Consider the following 26,470-nt stretch of genomic DNA (forward strand, 5'->3'; position numbering starts at 1 on the left):
CTCAGAGATGCCTCTCCGATCACCCAGTAGGCAAATTATAATTCTTCACCAGCAATACAGTGACCGTGCATGGAGCCGTAAAGAGCGTTTGACACGGACATTTGTATCCCGACCCCTTCCATCCTCCAACGAGGCTGCTGTATCCAAAATACAATGCACTAATTTACCCCGTTAAGGGAAATGCGGCACATTTTCCCCAGGCACGAACTGTCAAAGACCTTCACAGCCGGATAAATGGGTGCTTGCAGGGCCCACACCTTCTCACAGCTTTCCCTCTAGGAAGGGGGGGCACTGGGGACCTTTCCGCTAGGAGCGGGCAGCATCGCTTGTAGTCCCTCCTAGGCAGGACCGCGGGGACCAGAACTTCTGACAGTCCATGGAAACCCTCTGCCAGCCACCTGTAGGCTGTGCAGCCAACTTTCCCAGTCAGAGCAGCCGTGGAGGGACGTTTCCCGGGAAGCCGCGGGGGCCGGAGCGCGGCGTCCCCGCGGCGGCGGGCGGCGCTCCCGCCCCGGGGCGGGGGAGGCGGGCGGAGGAGGCGGGGGCGCGGGGCCGCGTCCCGCGGGCTGCGGGCGGGCAGAGGCGAGCGAGAGGCGGCGGGAGGCGAGCGGGGCCGGCCATGGTGCCCTCGCTGCTGCTGCTGCTGCCGCTGCCACTGCTGCTGCTGCTGCTGCCGGGCTCTGCGGGCGCGGGCGGGCGCTGCCCGCTGCGCTGCGCCTGCACGCACGGAGCGCTGCGCTGCCCGCCGCCAGCGCACGGCGCGCTGCCCGCGCCCGCCCGCGCGTAAGTACCGCGGGCTGCTCGCACACGGACCGGGACGGGGTTTGGGGGGGACGGGACGGGGGCACTGCCGTGCCTTTGCACCCGCCGCCGTGCGGGATTGGAGCATCCCTGGCCGCGCGGAGGTGCGGGACGTGAGGCTGGAGTTTTCAAACTTTCAAAGTTCAAACAAACGCGGACGCAGAGTTTTCCCCTTGGGAAGGAGACGCGCGTCCTTTCGGGACTTTTTCTCGTCCAGTAGCCTCAGTGACAGAGGAACGGGGTGCAGGTGCCAGGGCTTTCTGTGCTGTCTCGCTGTGGCAGGAGGCATAAACTGCCTTTCCTGTTCCAGAATCATCGCCTTGTAGTGGCATGGTTAGATTTAAAGAGACCTGGTTAAAGTCTTGAGAAGTCACCTTAAGCGTTCTGTCAGTTCTAGGGTTTGTTCTTTTCTTTCACAACTCTGTTGGACTTCTTTAACCTCTTCTCCCAAAGTTTGTGTGATTCATTTTCCCTCTATCCTGAAGCATCAAAATCCTCTTCACTGGCCTCATTGCATCTTGAGGTTCAGCTCATTGACAAGTTAATGACTATTTTCTTTTCCCCCTCTCTTAGTAAAAAAGCTGCTGTGAGTTTTGACAGCTGTTGAGATCTTTGCAGGGTGGTCCATCATAACTTTCTGCTTAATGCTTTGCTGGGAATTAGGATTAAATTAAAATAACAAGGCATCGTGGGCATTCCCTTTCCCCACTCACACACCATAGTCAAAGCTCATGGTCTAGGACACCAGACCAAATAATTGATATATGTAGTTATTCAAGTGTTGTGTTGTTTATGGGCTCAGTTACAGCCCTGATCTAAACAGTCATGGCATCAAAATATGGGATTAGAGGAGCAGCCCATAGGATGGTTGCCATTTCCAGGATCATTTTGTTATCTCTGCATGAATTGAGCTGGGGTTTTCATATTATGACCCTTTTGGTAACAAAGTCTGTGTTTTCCATTTTCATCTGACTTGTTTGTAAATTTAACTCGCTCTTGAAATTCTCTAGGGATGATATTAACCCTGATCTCCTCTTCCCTTACTCCCTAGCTCAGGAATGGACAGGAGCAAAAAAACCTAATTTGTACTAATCTAGAGCCATGTGAACCATTTCTCCAAAGGCAGAGATTCTAGAAAAATCTGTGCCCTGGATTTGTTCTCTCCCTATTTCCCTGTGTTACCTTAGTGTCTGAGAAAGCAGAGCCCATGGGAGCAGGAGACTGTCCCATCACGTTTCTTCCCCAGTATTCACAGCACATGCAGAGCAGGCAGTGGATTAAGCATGTCTATTAGGATGATGCACATCACAGCCCAGAGAGGTTATCAAGAGCCCTAAATGTACCTGATTTTATTTCTCTGTTTTGGGTTCATCTTTTATTTCTCCTTGGTCCATCTGTCACCCCAAGAAGAAAGCACATCTCAACCTCAGTGAGCACGTTAGGACAGATAATGGGTTTATGGCTGCTGCCATTTCTGCCTCACTGAGAGCAACAGGGCTAGGTAATGGACAAAAAGAAGAAAATAAAATTTCCTTTCTACCTTCAATATAACATTTAATCCTGATGATTGTACACAAAGTCCCACTATTAGGCTGGCTGTAGAAACCAACTTTGCAGTCAGAAAAGAGTTCAACCAAGATTTAGCTCGATACTCCTACAGAGGAAATATTTACACTTAGAAGTTAAAAAAAATCCCTGTCTTTCACAGACATATCCAGCTCCTTCTGCTTCCAACCTGATTTATATTGAACTTGAACCTATACTATTAAAATTTTCACTTCTTTGTATTTTTTAATAGAAAGCTTGCATTCATCATATAATTACAAAGCTGTACAAATTAATGTAGTCGCTAACCCCACAGGTGTACATGTATTCTCACTTTTTTTAGTTGTTATTCGACCTCTTTTACTTTTCTTCCATTTCTTCCTCTGGTTTTCATACCAGTTTCTTCTTATCCATTTAGCTGTTGTCTTCCCCTCTCTCTGTCTTACTCTTTCTCCTCTCTCTTATTCATAGAGTTTTTGGAGCTTTGTTAGTACTGACTGCCTCTCTTTCCATACTCTCCCAGTCCTCCTAGCACTCTTCTTCCCCTGCACAGCTCTGTGCATGAGAGGGAAAGCAAGAGAATGTTAATTTTGTCCCCTCATTGCCACATCTGTACCAGGAAAATCGCAGTGTGGTGCTGCAAGTGCATGAATAATGTGGGGGGGAAATGGTGCTTTAGGTTGTTCCAGCACAGTTCCTGGGGTGCCCACATCCTTCCATCTGTGCCAGACCTCAGAAAAGTCCTTCTTAATTGTATGGTCAGTCAAGAAAATAAGCTCCAATATGTAATTCCAGCTAGATCTGAGTAAAATCTGATGCTGTAATGATCTGTGCTTCCAAATGTATTTTTGATACTTTGCTATATCCGTAGTTTATATCCCATAGGGAAATTTCAGCCATTTTTCTTTACCCAGATTATCCTTGCCATGTGACATTATTGCTAAAAAACTTTTTCAAAATTATTTGGCTTCTGACAGGTTGCAGAATTATGGGCTTTATACAGTCCTGAATTGACCATATTTTTTCTCAAGTTCCTGTTGTTAGTTTGGACATTACACAAACACTATAGAACCTCCATTATTCAGACACCTTTGAATGCCCTTTGGCTACAGCAGCTACACGTCCTCTTAGTCTCAGAAGGAAAAATAATCTTTAATACACTATTATATTTTGAAACAAAACATTATTTTTCTTCTTTTGAAATCTCATATGTACTTTTGGGGTTTTAAGCAAAGTCTAGTTGCATAGGCACCCAACTCCAACTGTGCAGCAATGGGCATTGGATAAGTTAAGATCTTTTTGCCCCTTCAAAACTTTCATTTCATGCTGAGGTTCACTTTGCTGTATCTGAATGTGTGCCCATGTGCAGAGCTTCTGCAGTTGGGTGAGTGACATTTGATCAGGCGCCAAATTACAAAATATCAAATATAAAATTTGTGGCAAAAGCCTGAAGTAGATAGTTCTATCACGTCTTCATTGGGGGAATATTTGGCTCTTTGGGATTGTCAAAAGAATTCTGTTTCAGAGACAAAGTGTCTTCCATAGGGGATTATGTGACCCATCATCACCTAGTGAAAAATGCTGTTTGGGTGCTTGTGTGATATCACAGTTCACATTTCAGGTAGGTAATGCCCAATATACAAGGCTTTAAAAATCATTGCCAACCCTTTACACTGGCCTCCAGAAGCTGATAAAAATCCTAGGAAAACAGTGTTTTTTCACTGATGTTGTTTCCATCAATATTCTTAATCTTCCCAAGTTTAAGGATGCTACAGATTCAAATGCTTGCCAACAAGAGTCTACCTTATGTGTTCACCTTTTGGGCATTAAATATACAAGTAATCCTATAAAATAGACATATTAAAATATAGCAACCAATACAGCTACAATAACTCATTCACATCTCTTGCTAATGGGCCTGTGCTTTTTATGTTATTATTATTATATTATATTTATATATATATATAATTGAAGTTAAAGTATATTATTATACTTCAACTAAACACTTTTTGCAAAAGGTCACTTCTGTAATACAGCAATTTCCTCCAGTGGTGTGAGTGGGCTTGGGCTTTGACTTCTCCTCAGCAGGACTACAAGTGTTTCTGAGCTCTTGGAACATCCAGAGCTCTCAAAAGCTTTTCTTGGAGCTCCAGTCGATGTGGTGGCAGTTCCTGTCTTTCCAAATGCTCCTGGATAGCCTTACATGCATTTAGGTTGGCCATTTCAAACCTTATTGCCTAGAATTACATACCTTGAAAATCAATCTTGATAAGATAGAAATGCCAAGGGCTGCTGAATGCCAGGAAGTCTGGTTCCACTTCTTTCTGTCTTTTTCCAAGGATGAGTAGTCCTGCAATTCTGTGGAGCTGCAGCATCGTCAGCACTGAATGACAGCAATGAGTACAAGCATACAGGTCTTGATGCATTAGATATGAAAGAAACTTTACAAGTTTTCTTAAAAGTGCAAATATTTATCCTTTAACAAAAGTCTTCAAAACAGTGCAGGCAACTTGTGTTAAAGATGGGTGCCTCCCTCCTTTCATGAGCTACAGAAGTCAGGCCAGCAGTGTGGGCAAGTTAGATGTATAGAAGCTTTGTAGCTTTGTAAAAACATTTTTTGTCAAAAGCTTCCTCAGCTGAATGGCCATATCTGAGTTTCACAATCTGAGTGCTGTCAGAAAGAAATGTGAACAGGCCACCCCACCAAGAAGACTGAGCAGATGAGACATCTACAGAGAGCAACAGCCTCACATTCACAACTCCTAGTCCTCAGGGGGTTCTTCAACCACAGCAGGACATAAGCAATCCAAAAGGTTCCTGGAATCCTTTGATGATAACTTCTGTCTCCAAGTGATAGAGGAGCCAAGGAGGAGAGGTGCAGTGTGGGCTTTGTTCTCACCAACAAGGAGGGGCTGGTGGGGAATGTGAAGCTCAAGGGCAACCTTGGCTGCCAAGACCATAAATGAGTTTGAGGACCTCAGGACAGCGAGGAGGGCACACAGCAAGCTCATTACCCCTGACTTCAGTAGCCTTTGGTCTTTTCAGGCACCTGCTTGGCAGAGTCCCAGGGGGAAAAGCCCTGGAGGGAAAAGGGGCCCAAGAAAGCTCCAGATCAGCTCCAAGCTCAGGAGTGATACATCCCAAGAAAGAGGAAGTCAGGCAAATCACCAGGAGGCCTGCATGGATGAACAAGGAACTCCTGGACAAACTCAAACACAAAAAGAAGGGAAGAATGTGGAAGCAGGTACAGGTAGCCTGGGAGGAACACAGAAAAATTAAGCAGATGGGATCAGGTTAGGAAAGCTGACACCCTGATGGAATTAAGAAAAGGGGAAACATAACCCCCATTTTTACAGAGGAAAATGAGGAATACCCAAAGAAATACATGCCGCTCAGTCTCACCTTCATGCCTGGCAGGATCCTGCAGAAGACCCTCCTGCAAGCCATGCAAAGGCGCATGGAAGCTAAGGAAGTGATTTGTAACAGCCGATGTGGCTTCACTAAGGGCAAATCTTATGCTGACAAATTGGGTGGCCTTCCAGGATGAGGTTACAGCAGTAGTGGATGATAAAAAGCCACTGATATCATCTACCTGGACTTGTGCAGAGCATTTGACACTGGCCTGCATGACATCCTTGTGTTAAAATTGGAGAGAGATGGGTTTGATGTGTGGGCCACTTGCTGGATAAGGAGTTGGCTGGGTGGTTGCACTCATTGCTAGTCAGTGGCTCAATGTCTGAGTGGAGAGCAGGACAAGTGACACTCCTCAGGGCTCATACGGGGACCAGCTCTGATTTACATCTTTGTTGGCAGCGTGGTTGGTGGGACAGAGCTCATTCTCAGCAGGTTTGGGGATGGCCCCGAGCTGTGTGGTGGGATTGGCACGCTGGAGGGAAGGGACCTTGAGAGGTGGGAGAGGCTCGAGGCCTTGAGACTGTGCAAACCTCATGGAGTTCAGCAAGGCCAAGTGCAAGGTCCTGCATGTGGGCCAGGGCAATCCCAAGCACAAACACAGGCCGGGCAGGGAATGGATCTAGAGCAGCCCTGGCAGGGACTTGGGTGCTGGTGGAGGAGAGGTTGGACATGAGCCACCAGTGTGTGCTGGCAGCCCAGAAAGCCAGTGGTATTCTGGGCTGCATCCAAAGCAGCATGGCCAGCAGGGTGAGGGAGGGAATTCTCCCCTTCACCATGCTCTTGTGAGAACCCACCTGGAGAGCTGCACCCAGCTCGAGGGCTTCCAGCGCAGGAAGGATGTGGACCCACTGGAACAAGCCCTGAGGAGGCCACAAAAATGCTCAGTGGGCTGGAGCACCTCTCCTAAAGAGACAAGGCTGAGAGAGCTGGGGTTGTTCGGTAAATATTCGTAGAATCATAGAATGGTTTGTGTTGGAAAGGACCTTGAAGATCATCACCTGTCACTCCAAGCCATCACCATTACAACCAGCACACTGCTCGCCCACCAGCATGTCACAGAGAGGTAGTAGGCTCATGGCCTGATGTAATTGAAAGCCAAGATTTGGGTTTATTTTTTGCACCTTCAGTCACATTTCCATTTCCTTTGTTCCTGAGCTGATGGTGCAGTTACAGATTTATAGAGCAGGAATTTCTCAGCTTCTACTTTTTGCTTCTTCCTGAAGTTATTTTCCTTTTGGTTCAGAGTGTTAAAACCCACAGCAGATTACTTCTACCTGTCTCTACCCTTCAGGGAAAAATACATTCTTCAAGCTGCATGACTTAGTTTCATTCCTGATTTAGCCAAACCTCACACATAGCAAAACATGCCAGCATCAATCTAGAGACAGGTATGACCCAATCAAAATGGAATGACAAACATATATATCCTTGTTAGGTAGGGAAGCATTGTTATTCCCAGTCTACTGAAGGGAGACAAGGTCCAAGGGAACTAAATTATTTGCCCCAAATCATACAGACTTTTTGGAACATAGCTAGGAAGTGACTTGCAGGTTCCTTGGTACATCCAGATTTTTGTAACCCCTAGACACAGTATGCTAGACAGCCTGCCTTTCTAATGTGTAGGAATGCCATGTGTTTAAATATATAAAAATATCTAAATATTTACATAAAATACTTGATGAACATTTAACATAAATATTGATAATAATAAACATATTTCTTCATATAAAGGACTATGATAACAATGAAAAAAAGCAGGTTATATGAATAGCACAAAAACATTTCAGTCAAAAAGCCTTGAGGGGGTGAGTTTAAGGATGGGAAACAAATGTCTCTGACTAGATATTTGTGATTCTGAAGCAAAACAGAGCAATTATCTGTTTTCACAGAGATAACATTTTGAAATATGTTAAATATTTTCCTATGGCTGTTATCAGAGAGAGTGTGGTCATGGATAGATAAATTGGCTGGTAAAAGTACTGTGGCTCAGATGTGGAGAATGGTGAAATGTGGCTCTCTCTCCCACATCATTGTTAATTTCTCAATTAGAGAAACTAAAAAATTAAAATCCACACTTGCTTTAAATCACCTGACCACACTGATGCAATTTATTTAGAAAAAGAATTCCATTATACCAGCCTGATTTGAAGTTCTTCTACACTTTGTGCACAGCCACATTCATGATGCCACACTGCAACATTACAGAAGTATTGCTGGGAGGAGAACATGGTGCAGCCAACACAAAGATACTGTTTGAATAGAGAAAGCTTTATGTGAAAGCCACTTCTGAGTGGCTTCTTCACTTCTTTAAATAGCCTGCAGCTTCCTTTAACTGTGAATGAAGCAGCCTACTTTCATCAGGCTATAAATTTACTTAATAGGTTATGATTATTATTGATTTGATGGTCTCAAATTTATGCTGTTGAGGAACTGACCCAATATCTGTTGAATTCCATTTAACTGAGATCAATGCCAAATGGATCAGGCCCCAGAGGTACAGAGAACTGTGGGAAAATAAGGTGGTATTATGATTTATTGGCTTTCTCCCCAACATAATGGTACAATTATAAACAAGGAAACCCCATGCCTTACAACCCTTTCCTCCCTCTCTTCTTTTTTTTTCAGATCATTTACTCATCTCCCTGTAAAAGTAATCCCATCACATGCATTTGAAGGACTTCAAGATGCCTTCATCATGTAAGTTGTCAATATTTTCCATAGGCTTTTCCTTAATTTCTTTTAAAAATCATCCTTTTATAATAATGGAAAAATGCTAATACACTCTATTGATGAAATAAAACCACAGGGGAAGGATAAACATAGCATTCCTTTTCATGTAAACAGTATACAAAAGATCCTTTGAAAATGTGTGATTTTTAACAGCTGTTTAGAGATCAAATAATGAAATATTAATCATGTCAGAGAGAACTGGATACAGCTTAGTAACTGATGAGAGGAGCATTTGATTAGCAGAGGAGATAGATTTCTGTCATCAAACATTACCTCTGCAATGACAGCCATGGCACATTATGCATTTATAGTAGACCCAAATAAGACATTTCTTCAGCATTTTGCAGTGAGAGATAAGCTCAGCAGGGCATTGGTAGGATTGAGCCCTTTCTTTGATCTTTCAGTTTGCAAGTGCTGTAATTTTGCTCACCGGGTCTGCACTGCCTCTTGACCCTCAGCATTGTATCTATTTTCCATCAAGGATTCAGACCATAAGGCTCTTCTCACCCCTCTTGCCCTCATTTCTGCTGTTATTCCAGCTGAAATGGCATGCTTGAGTCTCCTTTTATTTTTTATTTTTTATTTTGTCTGCATTGAGTGGCCTTTAAAGGACAAAGTTGATGACACAGCAATGCAGTGAAGAGCAGGGGAATGACCTCCCCCAGAACTTAAGCAGCAGCACAGAAGATGCTGTTTTTTCAAGGTGCACTATTTGTTCTTCTCTGCTGCACATATCCAACAGCAATACAGTATTAAAGCAGAATCCAGTGGTGCTGTATTCTTGCATCCACTTGCCGCTGAATGTTTAATGAGAACTTAATCATTTTCACACTGGAGACCAACTTAAATCTACAAAATTTCTCCTACCTGTATGACTTGAGACTACACTTTCTCAAACTGTACACATGTCACGTTCTCCATAAAAATTGCTTTGTTCTTGGACATCATCCTTTCCATAACAGGAATTTAATTGATCTTTTTGTGTGCTTTTAATGAATCTCTCCAAATTTACTGTGTGGGAACCAATGTATTTTTCTGAAGTTAGTTTGTAGAACACTTCATCATTTTATTGCTATTTAGTGCAGCTTAAAAATGCATATTTTTTAATTATAAATCTCTGAATAAGCTATTTGGCAACACATCACTCTCTGGATAAATTATTCTCATGCCATAAGTCATTGCAACATATGTAAATAGAAAAACTGTGGCTGACAGGGAGGATCCCATAGAAGAACCATGTTTCAGATCCCAAAAAAGTTCTGTGAGCGGGCACTGATCCCTCCCAGCCTGTGAATCTCTGAGGATTAGGTGCCCAGCAGGCCACTTATTCTACATCCATCTTTCATTTATAAGTAACCAATGCAATACCAAAAATAACATTCTCACTGAATTATGATGATGAAAAGAATCCTTGGTAATTTTTTAACACACATACACAAAACTGTGTGATTTCTAGTGTGCATCCCCCTTTGCCACTACAAATGAAATACAGAATTTATTCTGGTCTAAGGGATTTTGTATCACAAATAGAGTTGTCTTCTCATAATTGCAATTGAATTAAGCTAACACTCAGGATGTGACAGTAGTGACTCTGATGGTGTAAATACATTCCAGTTGTTTGGAAAATATTTTTTCTTGAGAGTGTATAATCTTAGGTTTACTTTGTGTGCCCTTCTAGCCAATTCTGATGAGAAATTTTGAAGATCTTTCCCTTATATATGCATCAGTGTATACTAATTACTTTCAGGACTCAGTTTTGCATAGCCTCTTAGATCTTAACTAGCATTTAACAAGCATCTAATAAATTGGTTTAGTTTTTCTATGTCAGTATTGATTAATCTTGAGTACACATGTGGAATAGGAGCATCTGTACATCACAATCCAAGAGTGCCACCAAATACAGTCATGTTTGTCTGTGTCAGGATGAAAAGAGACACTGCCTTTCAGTTTTCATACATGTAATGAAAATGGCATTTAAATCCAAACATTGCTCATGAAGTGTGCTGAGTCCATATCTGTGTATTTCTACATCTGTGGATGAGAGGACCATAGTTCTGGCTTGATAATAACATATGAAGCACCATGAACGTTAAACACACCCCACAAATAAATTCACTAAACGAGATCCAACGATGGGAGGAAGGAAAAAGCTCATGAGGCTAGGGCTCACTCTGCTTACATTAGTTCTGGCCCTCAGTCTCTAGTTTACCTGCAATTTACTGAGGAAATGGAAATTGGCTCTTACAGTGGCATTTATTCCTAAGGGTTGGCTTTTCCTTTTGCCAAGACAGAAAACAGCTGGTCCTCTCTCAAGCCCCTCTGGCACCGCCTGCCAGGATGTCTGAGGCGAGGCATGGACAAGACTGATAGGAGGGGTTGAACAAGTGTGCATAAAAGAAGGAAATACAAAGTGGAAAGCCAATTTCTGGGGTATTTTCTGGTAATGTGTTGCTTTGTGTCTGCTGTTTTCATTGTAGTGAAATCTCTCAGAGCGACTCACTGGAGAGGATAGAAGCGAGTGCCTTTGACAGCCTTCCCTCCTTGTCTGAAATGTGAGCACCAGTTAAAAAAAGGCATCTGTGCTGTGGTTTCGGATCACCGAGGGGTAAACAGGCTGCAGAGAAGTATTCCTGGACCAAATCTGTCTCTGTTACTTTGATTGGCTTTGATTGAGATCTGTGATGAGAAACATTTCTCTCCAGAGTACTGTATAAAACAGTGAGCAGCACTCTGTAAGGCCTGGCCTTGGAGATCTAGCTCATGCAGAGACATCCCTGCACGGAGTCCCACTGCTTTCAGTGAGCTCAGTGGCAGGAAGGGAGCTCTGGCACTGTCAGGTTTTCTAAGTGGGGAAATAATTTGAGATGACAAAAGATGAGAAAAATCTTTCTTTTTGAAGATGCCGCTTTCAAAGCCCTACATCATTTAAATACAGCTGCTTAGTATGCATAGCTCTTCTGTGGAGCACTAAAATATTACTCAAACAGAACATGCACTGATTTTAAACTTGACCTCCATAGCACAGGCATCTGAGAGAGAGAGTTAAAAGCAACGACTAGGAGAATGCTCTGAAATATTTAGTGAAATTGGAAACTCTAAATCTGATTCAATATCTCATTACTGCGTTTTTCGCACAGCATGACCAGTGAGTGGCTGAAAATTGTGCAACTGAGGACAAATTTAGCTCTTTTTTCTTTCACATGTGAACATTACTGAAGCCAGTCACTCACATAAGCAAGGGATACAGATTAGTCAACCTCTGACTGAGTCCAGCTTCCACTAGAATCAGTGGTGTGCTTAGGAAGGAATGAAAGATTTAACCCCATGCATTCACCTATAGTTTATGGATACCTTGTCTTACGCCTGTCTTCCAAAACCCAAAAGCTTCCCTTCCCAAAAGCTAAGAAAGGCCATTAAAGATCTATAGGAAGCTGGCAAAAAAACCTCCTTGAATCTTGAGAGCTGTGCAGGACTCACATTGCAAGGGTTTGATGTCCTAAGCTGCACTCAAGTCCACGTTCAATGGATGATCAAGGTAGTGAGTTCAATGGCATCCTTGAATTTAAACTTTTTACCATTTCACATGCTAAAACCTTTCTGTTTTGTAAGTCATGGGCTGGGAGGGAGCTGGGCTTCAGTTATTGGCCTTTAGGACAAACAGAGCTATTCCAGATAGTTCAGCTGCAGGAAGTGCTCCTTGGTTAAGAAATGTGCCTGGTTTTTGAGTGACCACTAGCAAAGAGGACTTCTCACATATTCCTCTCCCAGTTTCTGCTGATCCACTTCTACCAACCACTGAAGGAAGTAAGTCCATGGAGCTCCTAAAAGGTTAAACTATCTGAGGAACTGCCTTTCCTGGCTAGCAGGAGCATCAGTAATGTAATGGAAATGAGGGATGATTGAAGGGATCTGATTGTGGAGCAAGGACCAGGCACACACGCAGCCTCAGGTCCAGGCTTGGCCCCATGTCCAAGCCCAAAATGCTAACTCCCACAGTGACCAGGACATCCAGCCCAGACCAGCTCAGAGAACCATGACAATTCAGGCAGTGATATCTTTTGTTGGCTGCCTAAAAAATTGCAGGCTATTTTTATTACCAACAGCCCCTCAAAATGCACCCAGCAGCACATTTGCAGGCTGTTTTCTGAGAATGTAAATTGCAGGCAAAACTCAGGGCCCTCCCAAATCTATACTGATTGTAATACTGAAATATTTTTCCCTCGCTGCAGATTAATCCTGAACACGAAAAATCTGTTGCATATTGAGGACGGAGCGTTCAGAAATCTTCCAAGGCTAAAATACTTGTAAGAAAGAGCTCTATTCCTTTTCTGTTTGCTCTATTTATTCTTTTCTCCAAAGGAGTAGACAAATCAAATTAAGGAGTGTAAGGAAAAAGGTTTTTCATGCATTAGAGTATCCTAGAAGTATGTACATTGTTTACAACAGCTTTAACCTGAGTTAGCCAATAGTGAGGTCTTTCAGTGTACAAGGGCAGGGCAGTGATGGACAAAACAGAAGTCTGCAAAGTACTTCTGATAAGTGCTTATTTCTAGAATAAAGCTTGCAGACTAACAGAGTACTAAACAAAAGATGTAACTAAAATCTCTCCCTCATGTTTTATGTAGTGAGAACATATGTTGCTCCTCTAGGACACTGCTTGAGAATTCTGAAAACTTGATTTTTACAGGCCTTACAAATACCTTTGGAGCCTACTTAAAAAATTTGTCAGTCCCTTTTTAATGCACTGTTAAACTTACACCTACCAAGTTGGCTTCTCATTGCATCCACTCTGGTAATATTTTCTTCTATAAAAAGGAATTATGCTTTTCTCTAGGAGCATTTGTAACACTGGAATAAGACAATTTCCAGACCTGACACAGATCTTCTCAATGGAAGCTCATTTTATTTTGTAAGTAGAGACCCATGCTAACCCAGCTGTGTTTTCCATCTCGTTCCTGAGACACTGACAAAAACACCTTTTTTCTTTCCTTCCAAAGGGAGCTCTGTGATAACTTGCGTATGACAATTATACCACAAAATGCTTTCCAAGGGATGAACAATGAATCATTGACACTGTGAGTAAAATAATCCTAGCTCCAGTTCCTTCTGTGAGGATAACACTTCTGCTTGAGGAAAGTGGGCTGACTTCATAAAAATCTTGACATTAAGCCCTATAAAAAATAAATATGTATTGTGTGTTGAATTTTAAATGCCTAAGAAACTTAGGGATGTTCTTCAAGATGAAGAGCAGAGTTTCTTTTAGGAAAGAAAATAGGACCAGGGATCTAAATCTTCATCTTCCATGCGATGTTGTTTTTAAAAATACCATCAGCAGGATATAAACTACAAAAACTGCACTGGAGGCCAACGTCTCTGTTCTTACCTCAAGGATGTGGTTTCTTGAAAGAGTGCTTTCAGGGACCAAGCAGTCTGAGGGAGCTGAGCTTCAGCTGCACAGGGTCCATCTGAAGAGGAGGGATGGAGACACAGAATAAATTGGTACAAACTACAGATGCTGCTTCTCACCCTGATTTCTTTTGCCTCAGCTTACTTTCCTATAAGATCCCCGTAAGTCTCCACACCCAAGACTTTCCTTTTAGCCAGCAGTGGGTTCATTGCTTCAGCCCCCTGTGAGATGGGTGGGTTTGATGCTATGAGATGCCCCACCTGAGGAATGCAGAAAGCAGCAGAAAGCCAAGGTGTAATGTCCTCTGCCAGCGCAGAAAGAACTCAGTATGAATTTCACAGCTCACTTAGCTTCAGGAAAACTTCCACAAAGTAGTGCTGGAAGAGGAGAAATCACAAGCTGAGCCTCTTAGCCGAAATTTGGGTTTTCCCAAGGAAGGACCCTCTGAGCCACAGAGAGCAGCAGCAGCAGACACCCACTTGGCATGGTAGCCACAAGCCCAGCCCATGGGGGCCAGCTCCAGTTCACATCCAATGGGAGCCCTGCCCAAAACTCCATGGGTATTTGCACCTGCAAAGGAGCTGTGCACATGAGCGAGAACTGCAGCTGATGGGCTCTTCATCAGCCTGATGTGCCAGCATGACAGTAATTTTAACCCAGATTTTATATATTGACCAATACCTTCTGGAAATGAGAGAGGAACTGGGCATAAATGTGACTGAATGCTACTCCTACACGATGCTAAAGAGGAGCAATTGCTTGGATTAGTGCATCATTTCATCTTACGAGCCTCTTTCCTCCCAGCAAGTTCTCAAAATAACTTCAGAAAAATTATTATTCTGCTAATGGTGCAAGAAAATGAACATAAAAGAGATGGAGAAAGGTGCTTACAGTCTTTACTGTAACCCTAAAGTGTATTAAATGGCAGGGAGTCTAAGTCAGGAAACAGCCAACAGTCATTTTTCTCCCATCCTTTTGTGATTGGAAGCTCACCACAAGAAGAAAAGAACTATCTTATCAGCAGCTTCCTAATTGTAGAGCTACATGTTAACCCCACCCCATGTTGTTAGCTGTAATCAGGGGGAGTAATTCCTCCTGCTACAGCATGGTCTGGTGAAATACAAGTAATCTGTGGAGGTGTAAAGTCACCCTGCAGTCACACTTTGCACTGCAAATAGCTTATTTAGCCTTTCCAGCAGTTAATGTTTCTTGTGGATTGGGAAATGGATCCTACACATTGTCATGGTGTTTAAGGCTATCACTTTATTTCAGCGTTGTGCTGAGGTAGATATCATCTATCAAGTGGAGTCAGGTGCTCTCCACACTTGAGCACTTGGGAGCAGGTTTCATAGGGCCAGTTTGTGCTATCCCAGAAGCAAGTGAAAAAGCAACAAAAATGTTGTTTAATTCATAAACAGTTCCACGTTTTCTAACAGGGCTTAATATTAAAGAAAAAGTAATAAATACAAGTGACTATATTGAATTTCTATTGAATACATGAACTTAATATCCCAAATAGATATTGATAGACCCATAGGTTACATTTCCTACTGAAGGAAAAGAGCTGGGCCTGAGGTGTGGCAGAACTCTGGCCCCAGTGGGGAATCAAGCAGTGTGGCATCCAGTGTCCCTGTGCAGTGAAAGGAACAGCAAGGCTCCCACAGCACAAATCAAGCCTGGCAGCAGCACTTTGGAGAAGCTGGTAACTCACTGCCTGCTGGGTGATACAAAACTCACCCCTGCCTCTCTGCAAAGCTGTCCCTTGGAAGATTTGTCCATCCATAGAGGATCTGCAATCCAGCAGCTCCCTCCAGGCTTTACAGTTGCTTTCCACCTGACGCCTCTCTAAGCCTTGCAGTCTTCCATCTGCACCTGCTGACACCACAAAATCCAGGTCTCCTGCCTCCAGGCTGTTGTCTGTGTGCCAGGAGCTTAGCTGGACTAATGTCTTGTTTCTGGATCTCAGCCCCAGGCAGGCAAAGGCGCGCCCCTCAGCAGGGGGAGGATCTCTACCTCAGCAGAAGTTCTCTTCAGCAGCTAAACAGGAAGGAGCTTTGAGAATTTAAACTGCACCTTTCTTAATTTAAAAGCTACAGTTACCTTCATTCTTTCTATAAGCAGAGCCTCTAATCATTAAAATGAATGCAGCACTGAGGTTTGAAACTTGTAGTACAAAACATAACCTCACCTTTTCCAAATCTTTTTCCCTTATGTTTATTTAATCTCCAGCAAGTTGTATAAAAATGGATTTGAAGATATCCACAGCCATGCCTTCAATGGGACAAAGCTGAATCAATTGTGAGTATGCTATCCCTCCTCAGTAATTTACACAGCAAATAAGAATTTGAATAGTCAGAGGCTCTTCCTTCAATTTAACTGGCTGTGTCCTCTGTTTCCCAATACCCATGAGAAAACTGCAGCTTTCAGTGTCATTGTGACTCAGTTGTTAATCCTGCAGCTCTCACTGCTCTTCCTGAAACAACATCCCTTAAAATAGTACAGCTTTTGTGAGAAAAGCTCATCAATTCTTAAGAAAATTTCATAAATTAGTGTAGAACTTGAAACAGTAGCCCAGACTAAGGATGGGCTGGAAACATCAATGTCTGGAAATATCAATAGTTTTTAATCCCTCTCACACCCCAGGGGACTAGTGTGTTTGTTTGGGCAAAATGTATATTTGCTACTGTAGTGAAAGAACCAGCCTGGTTTTTCCTGGTTTAAGTCAGAAGAATTTGGAATTTATCACATTTAATTGTAGATGATAATGATCTGATGGCATCAGAGGAAGTAAAGGTCACATGGGAAATACAAGCACTCCCCAGCCAGGCAGTGCAACAGCCATTGCTGTGGTGGGAGAAAGAATTGAAACAGGTGTGAAGAAGAAACCAAAAAAAATTATTTTTAAAACACAGATGTAAAGAGAGTTAATTTTTGGTTCCACAGAATCCTAAAGGACAACAAGAACCTCAGGCGGATACACAACGATGCCCTGAGAGGGGCCACAGGGCCAGATGTCCTGTAAGTAGCCACAGCTCCGTGACCTGAGTGTCCTGTGGGAACTGCACTGTGCCACCAGGGCTGTGTCACCACAGCAAACACAGGCTTCGAGTCTGGAAGGAGATTTGAGCTCTTACCCTCTGTATACAAAGTGAAAACATGTCAAGGAGATGCCATGAAATTAGAGAATGAAAGGAGTTTGCACAGCACATATCAGTTCTAATGTTGGCATTGATCTCCACCTCTTAGACTTTTTGGTTTTTGCTTTATTTGTGTCAGATCCTCCTGATCCTGTGTCTTATATTCTGACATTGTAAACTAACTTGTCCTTTGGTAGGATGGACATGTTTTGGCAATATGTAGATTTAGAACTTCTTTATAAAAGTGAACCAGTTGATTGCATGCTGTAAGCTCATGCTGAATAAAACTCATTATTATCATCCTCATGATTTATTAATCAAGGACTGACTGGAGGGCTGCCCTGGCAATAAAACAGTGTGCTTCTGTAAACAGCACTTTGTGCTGCACATGCCTTTTTTGTGCCTTTTATTGGTGCTTTATGGAACATGGCATTACTGACATCATTTTCAGAATTGTGGGCCTTTTTATTCCTTTGTTTAATGTCCTGACTCTGAAAATCCTTAGTCACTGATGGACTTTCTTCACACAAACAGCCCCTCTGAAGTTACTGTAAGCCAAACTGCTTAAGTTTGTCTTGGCAAGAATGATAGATTCTTTTGGGGTTTTAATTAACAGCCATTTAATTAAAGCACCTAGAACTTCAGAGCCAAGCAGAGAGTAAGGAGGGTGTCCTACCTGTTAACTTGCTGGAGAGTCACTATTGCCCACCTTCTTCTCTCCCTGTCTCTGGCTTAAAGAGGCTTCCCTCACTCCATGCATGAATTTCAAATGGAAAGGTCAGGACGCAGCCCCTGGAGTGGTGGGTTTCAGTTTCCCCAGGACCAAGGGAGCTCCTTGCCTGGCTGGAGCTGCTGAGCCACAGGGACAATCTTACCCTGCTGCTCTGTAGTTTCACAGAGCATGTCTCTGAACTGGCCATCAGGTGCTGAAGCAGCTTTGTAGATCTGGACCTTTATGAAAAAAACAGTTGCTGTTACCTACTGTCATGCTTTGGTGGTATTTTTATAGGGATGAAAAGAAAAGTGAATGCTCTCTTTGTTTCGCAGGGATATTTCTTCAACAGCGCTGGAGTCCCTGCCTAGTTACGGGCTTGAGGCCATTCAGGTCTTAAATGCAACCTCATCTTACTCATTAAAGAGGCTGCCACCACTGGATAAATTCAGCAGTCTTCTGGAAGCTGTCCTAACATATCCCAGCCACTGCTGTGCTTTTCGGAATCTAAGGACAGAAAGGTAAGTCCAAATAGCACATTACGGTACTGCAGTGCTTCAGAAGCTCCAAAATGGCAATTCTGCTTTGTTCAGCTCACATGGTTTGATTATCTTCATTCCAGTTACAGGGAAGCTGTGGTGCATTGCAAGGCCTTGCAGGAAACAGCAAATCTCTGCTAAGACCAGGAAAATTATGTCCATTTATTTTAGAGAAGAAATGGATCCCATACTGTGCCCCGGATCTGCTAGCAGAAACATTATTCTAAGTTAGTTTAAAGCTTACATTTTTCTTGGGATCTCAATTAAAAACCTACTGGCATACAGAAAACAAACCTTTATCAATAGCACATTGCCCTAATTAAAAATAAAATGAAACCCCTGTAGCCTTTAGCTTACTTAATACAGGTGATATGATGACACAGTAGAAAGGGCAAGCTTTCAATTGCCCACCAAAACTTAATGCCTGCCACAAGCCTACAGAGAGAGGTTACATGATTTAGATCCAACCATTTCAAGTAATCGACAGTATTGTTCTCCCCACAACTGGAAACCGTGGCACAGGGAGAGCTTTGCATCCACAAACTTGGGCCAGTTAAACAAAGACAAGTGGAGCTCATTTTTCAGCATTTATGTTTCAAAGAAACCAACCCCCAGTTGGCTTCAGGCAGCCAAAGCAACCCCAAATGGGTTTGGTTTGAGCCACGGAGGTGCCTCGTTTCTCACCCATCTCAAACGAAGGCCACAGAAATGACATACTGAGCAGGCAGTTGTGGGAGGCCTGATCATTGTCACCCCCAGGCCTTAAGGCAGGAGTAAATTCCAATTCTTTAGGGTAAAATTAGGGATTAATCTGTACTTTCTCTGCGTGCCTCATTTTACTAAGTTCTTGATTCTGCAAGAACAGAACAAAGATTCTACTGTTAAGCATTTCCATTGCTAATGAACTGATTCTGTCACAGATCACATCTCTGAGTGTATTAAATGCAGGAGCAACTCTGGCAGATAAAAAAAGGTATGTCTTCTGATAAAGATAACTACATTTCTGATACTCCATTGTTTTGTGGGTGCTTGACTTTGAAGCATGGGCATGGTCTATACAAATAGACATGCCTTAGTAAGTCATTTTCTTATATTAAGTGACTGTTTTCTTAATAAATTGCTGGGGAGGAAATCCCATGCAAATCGGGAAATGACTGCTCTCCTATCAAGAGCATCAGCAATGAGGTGAGACAAAGCCATTTCCATTCATACTGGTAGAGTACCAGGCTGCTACTTTCAAAGGCTCAAAACCAGAGATTTTGCCAAATGTATCATCTTTCAACTTGTACTACTCAAACTGCTTTACTTCAAGCATGCAAAGTCTGCCTCCGGATCCCAGACAGCTTTTAAAATAGGGTCACCTGGGGAAGATTCACCCCATGCACCAGCATGGGCTTGGGGCTGAGCTGCTGGAAAACAGCTCTGCAGAGGACCCGGGGACCTGTCCCTGAGCCAGCAGTGTGTCCTTGTGGCCGAGAAGGCCAATGGTGTCCTGGGCTGCATTAGGACTGCACTGCCAGCAGGTCAGGGAGGTGATCCTGCCCCTCTGCTCAGCCCTGGGGAGGCCAGTCTGGAGTGCTGTGCCCAGTTCTGGGATCCTCAGGATGAGAGAGGCATGGGGCTCCTGGAGCAGGTCCAGTGGGGGGCAACAAAGATGATCAAGGGTCTGGAGAATCTCTTTTATGAGGAAAGGCTCAGGGAGCTGGGGCTGTTCAGCCCCGAGAAGAGAGGAAGAGAGGGAACCTCATCAGTGTCTGTCAGTGTCTGAAGGGAGGGTGTCAAGGGGATGGACCAGGCTCTTCTGTGGTGCTGGGCAGTAGGACAAGAGGCAACCAGCAGGAACTGATGCACAGGAAGTTCCATCTGAATATGAGGAAAAACTTCCTTCTGTGCAGATAACCAAGCACTGGAACAGGTGGTATGGAGAGGGTGTGGAGACTCCCTCACTGGGGATATTCCAGAACTGTCTGGAATGTGCTCTAGGATGACACAGGGAGGTTGGACCAGATGGACCATGGTCCCTTCCAAGCTGACCCATTCTGGGGTTCTGTATCAGGCCAGTTTCCCAGCAGCTGTTAACAGGCACTTCTCCAAAAGACAGCCTAACTGCTTCCATTCATCCTGGTGGAGAATCTGGCCCGCTTCAATACCATATTTCAAAACACACCATTTAATTCAAGTTTAAGTTATTTCACTATTAAAAAAAAAAAAAATCTTGCACAATAACCAAGCTGAAAGATCATCCTTACACACTTTAGACCTCCTGACACTGCCTATTTTCACAGCATTTGAAGTCTTCTCCTTCCCACTTCCAGATGTCTGCAGGAACATTTGTGCTGCCTTAAGGCCAGCGCTTGCTTACCTTACGTGTCTCTGAAGATCACTTGCAGAGAAGACAAGGCTTTGGCCAAAATCCAGCCTGAAACTTAACTTTCTTCTCATCCTTCTTGCAGACAGAATTTGTTGTTTTCCATTTTTGACAACTTCTCCAAGGAGTGTGAAAGCACCATGAGGAAACCGACTAACGAAATGCTGTAAGTACCTCTCTGCATAGAGATGATGGAAGTAGCAAATACAGACCTCCTCCCCTTTCTCCTGTTCACATGTTTTTTCACTAAGCAGGTCTTTGCCTGCCAATTCAGTCACCCCTACAAGTTGCACAGTGGTAATTTTACTATCATTAAACCAAGATTTGGATTTTCAAAAGGGGAATAAAAAACCCTCATGATTTCACACACTTTCTCATTCCAGTTTGCCTTCTGAATTCTGAAAGGATTTCAAAATTGTGATTAAATATTTACAGAAGTTAGTGGCCTACATGGAGACTTCCCATTCCCTGAAATACATGCTGTTACTGGTGTGATTCAAAGAGCTGTTATTGTTAACCTTTTTTTTTTTTGCCTATAGAAAGGATAATTCAAACTCTGTATATCAATAGTTTTCCATGGTAGAATGGAGTCCCTGAGCTAGAAGTGTGATGACCCCGTGCCAGTGGTTTACTCCGTCTAAACATGTCTTTTCATATCATCACAGTTTTGCTTGACAGTGTTCAGTGTGACAATGAGAAAGGCTAATATCAGAACTGTTGTGTTGGCTGTGCTGGATGACACAGGTTCTAACCCAGCTTTTAAGGGAGAAGTTTAAAGATTTGCTATTCTTCATCCCTCTGCAGCTACATGGGAGACCTTGGGACTTCTTAGCAGCCCTGATGTGGCGTCAAAGCATTCTAAAGTCTAGAAGAAACAAGGTTATGGTCACAAAATTCCAATGGTTAAATACAGCTGAAATGTGATTGATTCATTAGGATAATTACTTCCTTGGACATTATCTTGTTTGCTGGTTGGTGAGGCCTCCTGCACTTGCCATTTGGTTTTATCTGTCTGCTTGTTTTGGATTAGCATCTGTTGCGCTCCTGCTGTGCATTAAATAGTCTGCCCAGCCTATTGGCTCCTGAAGCTTTTTGCTTTGGCAAATCCCAATCCCAGCAATTCTCTGAGCAGGCATTATAATAACCAAGTGAAAGTAAGGTTATGGTTAATGGGCTTAATGGCTGCAGACCCACAGCAGAAACCATCTGAAAGTCCTGAATTCTTATTAGTAAAGAAAAAAAAAAATCCACAAAAATCCAGCTTGCATATAGCAGCACATTGAGACAGCCTCTCAGAAAATCGCAATCATTTTTGTAAGTAAATAGAATCAAAGGTATTCCCTGCTCTTCCAGTTTGAGCCAGGCAAGTAAATGCAAGACATTGGGCAATTTTCCATATACAGAGAGAAGTAAGGATAACGAGTCTGGGACATTATTTGCCCACAGGAATAGCTGAAAAGCAGCTCAGTTTCATTTGCCAGTTAAGACCCTGCTCCAGAAATATCATTTAATGCACATGCTTCAGTAGATGTGGAAGCTTAAGCGTGTATTTAAATTTAAAAGCTACCAGTTTTTTCAAGAGTTACCCTCAATAGAGATATTTTCCAGGTCTCACACTGCAGACTGTTTTCCCACCAAACACTCACAGTCAGGATGATTGGGCAGTTGGGAAATGGGCACCTGTTATGGCAGGGAAGTGCCAGAAAAGACAGTGTTTGCTTTTAACACATTTCTTCTTTGGCAGGCTTATCACCACACTCTTAATGACCTAGAGGTTTTAGAAATCCATCTTAAAAACCTACAACATTTTTAATTAGGCAGTGGATGCAGCCTAAAATTAATAAACTCCTAGCTATCAGTATGATTTAGTTAACCATGCACTTCTACTCCTTGCCCTATAACACTGCGAACAGCAAATTCCTCAGCCCCTCCCAAGCCATACACAGTCTCAGGAATTTGTTTGCTAAGTGCCTTTCCTAAGGGGACCAAAGGTGCACAGTTAAAATCCATAGGTTACTTTAGTATGGCTTCTACAACTACCTGCAAAACCTCTGTGCATCAAACCTGTAATCTATCAGCCCAAGTGTTACTGTAGCTTGGACTGCAGCCAACCAGCAGCATGAGAACCATGGCTCCTTCACAAAGCAGTAAAAGTGAAGTACTTACAAATAAGCAAGTTGTGTAAGAGAGCATTTCTGTGGATGGGACTGTGACCCCTGCTGCTCTCCAAGGCTGCTTCCCAAACACAAAGCATCCTTACAAGGCTTCATTATCTGTAAACACCCTGCAGAAACACATGGAGGAAGTCACTGTTTAACAACTGTTATCTGTTGTCTTTAGAAAAAGAATGTGAGTGGCATGTAACAAATAATTCACTTCTGTTTGGGGGGGTGGTTTTTTCATGGTTACAGCGACGACTCCAACAACACGTTGCTGTGGTCAGCGGAGAGGAAGACGCACCCCTTTGCAACAGATTATGAAAGTCCTCCCTACAGCTACTCAACCATTTTTGATGACAGCGAAATGGCTGGCTTTGACTTTGAGTATGACTTCTGCCAGCCAAAAGTCCTCACGTGCACTCCGGAACCAGATGCCTTTAATCCCTGCGAAGACATCCTGGGATACAGCTTCCTCAGAGTGCTGATCTGGTTCATAAACATCCTCGCCATCGCCGGCAATTTCACCGTGCTCCTCGTTCTCCTGACCAGCCACTACAAGCTCACCGTCCCTCGCTTCCTCATGTGCAACCTCTCCTTCGCCGACTTCTGCATGGGGCTGTACCTGCTGCTCATCGCCTCTGTGGACGCCCAGACCAGCGGGCAGTACTACAACCACGCCATCGACTGGCAGACGGGCAGCGGCTGCAGCACGGCCGGCTTCTTCACGGTGTTTGCCAGCGAGCTGTCGGTGTACACGCTGACAGTGATCACCCTGGAGCGATGGCACACCATCACCTACGCCATGCAGCTGGACCGCAAGCTGCGGCTGCGGCACGCCGTGCCCATCATGCTCGGGGGCTGGCTCTTCTCCATCGGGATAGCCGTGCTGCCTCTCTTCGGGGTCAGCAGCTACATGAAGGTCAGCATCTGTTTGCCCATGGATATCGAAACGGGCCTGTCCCAAGCCTACATCCTGCTGATCTTGGTGCTGAATGTTGTCGCCTTCGTTGTCATTTGTGCTTGCTACATCAAGATTTACATCGCTGTGCAGAACCCGGAGCTGGTAGCTGCCAATAAAGACACCAAGATTGCCAAGAGAATGGCAATACTGATCTTCACGGATTTCACCTGCATGGCCCCCATCTCCTTTTTTGCCATATCCGCTGCCTTCAAAGTTCCTCTCATCACAGTGACCAACTCCAAGATCCTGCTGGTTTTATTTTACCCCGTCAACTCCTGTGCAAACCCCTTTCTCTATGCGATTTTCACCAAAGCATTTCGGAGGGATTTCTTCCTGCTGATGAGCAAGCTTGGTTGCTGCAAGAGCCGAGCAGAGCTCTACAGGAGGAACTATTTCTCTGCTTATAACTCCAACTGCAAGAATGGTGGCGCAGCCACAGCCCCCACCAAAGCCTCCCAAGCATTCCTGCTCTTGTCAGCCTTAGAGAAGCCCCATCCTGCACCACGGGACAAGACATCTCACAAGGAAAATTTACCCAGAGAGTGCCAAGTTACCCTTTGCAAGGCCAGTTGTGATTATCTTAGTGACTAGAAATTCTTTTACAGTGTCTTGAACATTTCATAATAAATAAAAATTCTAGTCAATAATTCTTATGCAACATAACTGTTCTGACATTCAAAGTGGTGTTTTCCCTTCTCTTCCTTTGATGATAGGTGTGGAAGGTGGCTATAAGGCAAAACTTTTCTGTATGGGGAACCGGAAGAGTCCATGAGCCGTCAAGTTGCTCTTGAAGCTAACAGTTACTGCAGTGATTGCAGCCTGCCTTTTTTTTCTCCAGATCTGCTTCCCTGGAGTATTTAAAGCCTGTTTGCTACCTTTCATGGCTTCTTTTTTCATTCTTATCAGCTGTGCTGGCATTGTTGGTTTAAAGAAAGAGACACTAAACTAGATTCCTCCATTTCATCAACAGAAACTTCCAATTACACAGCCACCTACACACAGTTAAAGAAGAGCATTCAAGCAATAGGCTGTAAAGATGTCACCAAGGAGGAAAGTTTGTCTCTTGAACCTTTGTCACTGGCAATTTTGCAGTTTACATTAGATATCAGTCTGAGCTGGTGGGTAGTTTACTTAAATTATTAACCCATGCACAGCCATGTGTGATTTGGAAATCACAAGAGATGCAAAACCCCCTCTGCTGCACACAGGACTCAATTTAGGCTATCACAGGTGTACACACACAAATCAGGTAAAGGCTCCCTCTCGGCAGCAGGAGAGCTGCTTCCTGCACAGGCAAGGAAGTGCTGCCTTCTTTTCCCTCCTGGGAGAATTTCGGGAATGATTTCCACCTGTCCACTCTGGCATCACCAGTGCCAGTGGCATTCAGGTATGCACCAGGGCCTCTTGAGCACACACAGTCCAGCTCTATTCCCAGGTGATGAAGCAGAGTAGCGGAGTAGTTACCTTTTTGTGACAATGTTTTCCTATTAAAATCTCTCTTTTCTTTCACTATGCACTGCCTGATGCTAAGTGATCATGTTAAATGCCTGGTCCAGATTTGTGACTGCACTGCTAATTTAAGTAAGTGCAGAGTCTGATACATAAGAAAACAGTACTATTACAATCACTTTAAACCTTTTACATTCTCCTTTTCAGCTAAGTCCTTTGCTTTCAAGTCTGTGACAGCAACTGAGTTTCAAAGCACTCCTCTTGTTGTCAAAACACTGCACCACCAGCTAAATTTGCTTCACATTAATGAAAGCAATTCTTTGTACCAGTGACTGGTCTATCATTAGGTCATAATTGTGGTAATAAGAAATAACATCTCTGACCCACTCTTACCTTCAGCATAATGCCATGATTTCAATCAGTGCAAAAGCTCCTGATGTAAGCACAGCTGTGCTCAAGAGCAGTTCCACAGGTGGGGAATGAAGCAGGATTGAGAACAGAGGAGACTCTTAAAACTCAGTGCTTTAGCAGTCAATACAGATTTCATTTGATGCACCTCTTTACACACACCAGCCCCTGAGCTTAGCTAATAATAATCAGATAGGACTGTGATAGGATATCTAACTATAATACAGCCAAAGGTACTGGTGTAAAAAAATAGCTACTGGGCCTAAAACTTCTCTGTCACCTATCTCAAAACTGATTTTTGAGACTCATTTCTTCTGACATCCCATGGAAGAGTCCTGCACATGATTTAGGACATGACAGCAATATCTTAAGTGGGCAACTGATTTACTTGCATTATGTTTCAACAGGACAAGAGCTTGCCAGCACACCCTCCCCACCACATAACATGGTCAGGAAACCACAGGCAAGGGAGATGAGTTAGAATTAACAACAACTGATAGCACCTGCCCTACAGAGGTAACAGCCAAGCAGTAAGAGAGTCTCTGTGGACATTTTTCTTTTTGTACCTGAGTGAAATCCACCATTTACAAAACTGCTGTTTAAAAAAAACTGACAAAACATCAAATATAATTTATATACTTAAAATCTGTCTATGCACAAAAGTAAGCAAATACATAAATCTTTAATAAGAGATTTTGATTCATGACAGAGCTTCTCATACAAGTTACTCTTGTTATTCTATCTCATTATTCTTACTTTACCTTCTTTGTGTAAAGGTATAGACAGCCATTTACTGAAGCATCTTTGAAGGCCGTAACTGGTATTACACACCTCATCCTG

General features: G+C 43.4%; 1 protein-coding gene across 1 annotated transcript; it reads left to right on the plus strand.

Annotated features, from left to right (window-relative positions):
- The first annotated feature begins 619 nt into the window (after positions 1 to 619).
- Positions 620 to 24,348, plus strand: LHCGR (luteinizing hormone/choriogonadotropin receptor). Its single transcript, XM_041489411.1, is given in 12 exon segments — positions 620 to 783; positions 8,386 to 8,457; positions 10,968 to 11,042; positions 12,720 to 12,794; positions 13,325 to 13,399; positions 13,488 to 13,565; positions 16,127 to 16,195; positions 16,841 to 16,915; positions 18,082 to 18,267; positions 20,739 to 20,819; positions 23,149 to 24,310; positions 24,313 to 24,348. Coding segments are annotated over 12 exon segments (2,148 nt in total).
- The last annotated feature ends 2,122 nt before the right edge of the window (positions 24,349 to 26,470 follow it).

Source organism: Pyrgilauda ruficollis, unplaced genomic scaffold (genome assembly GCF_017590135.1).
Source record: "Pyrgilauda ruficollis isolate IOZ18807 unplaced genomic scaffold, ASM1759013v1 scaffold93, whole genome shotgun sequence".
Lineage (NCBI taxonomy): Eukaryota > Metazoa > Chordata > Aves > Passeriformes > Passeridae > Pyrgilauda > Pyrgilauda ruficollis.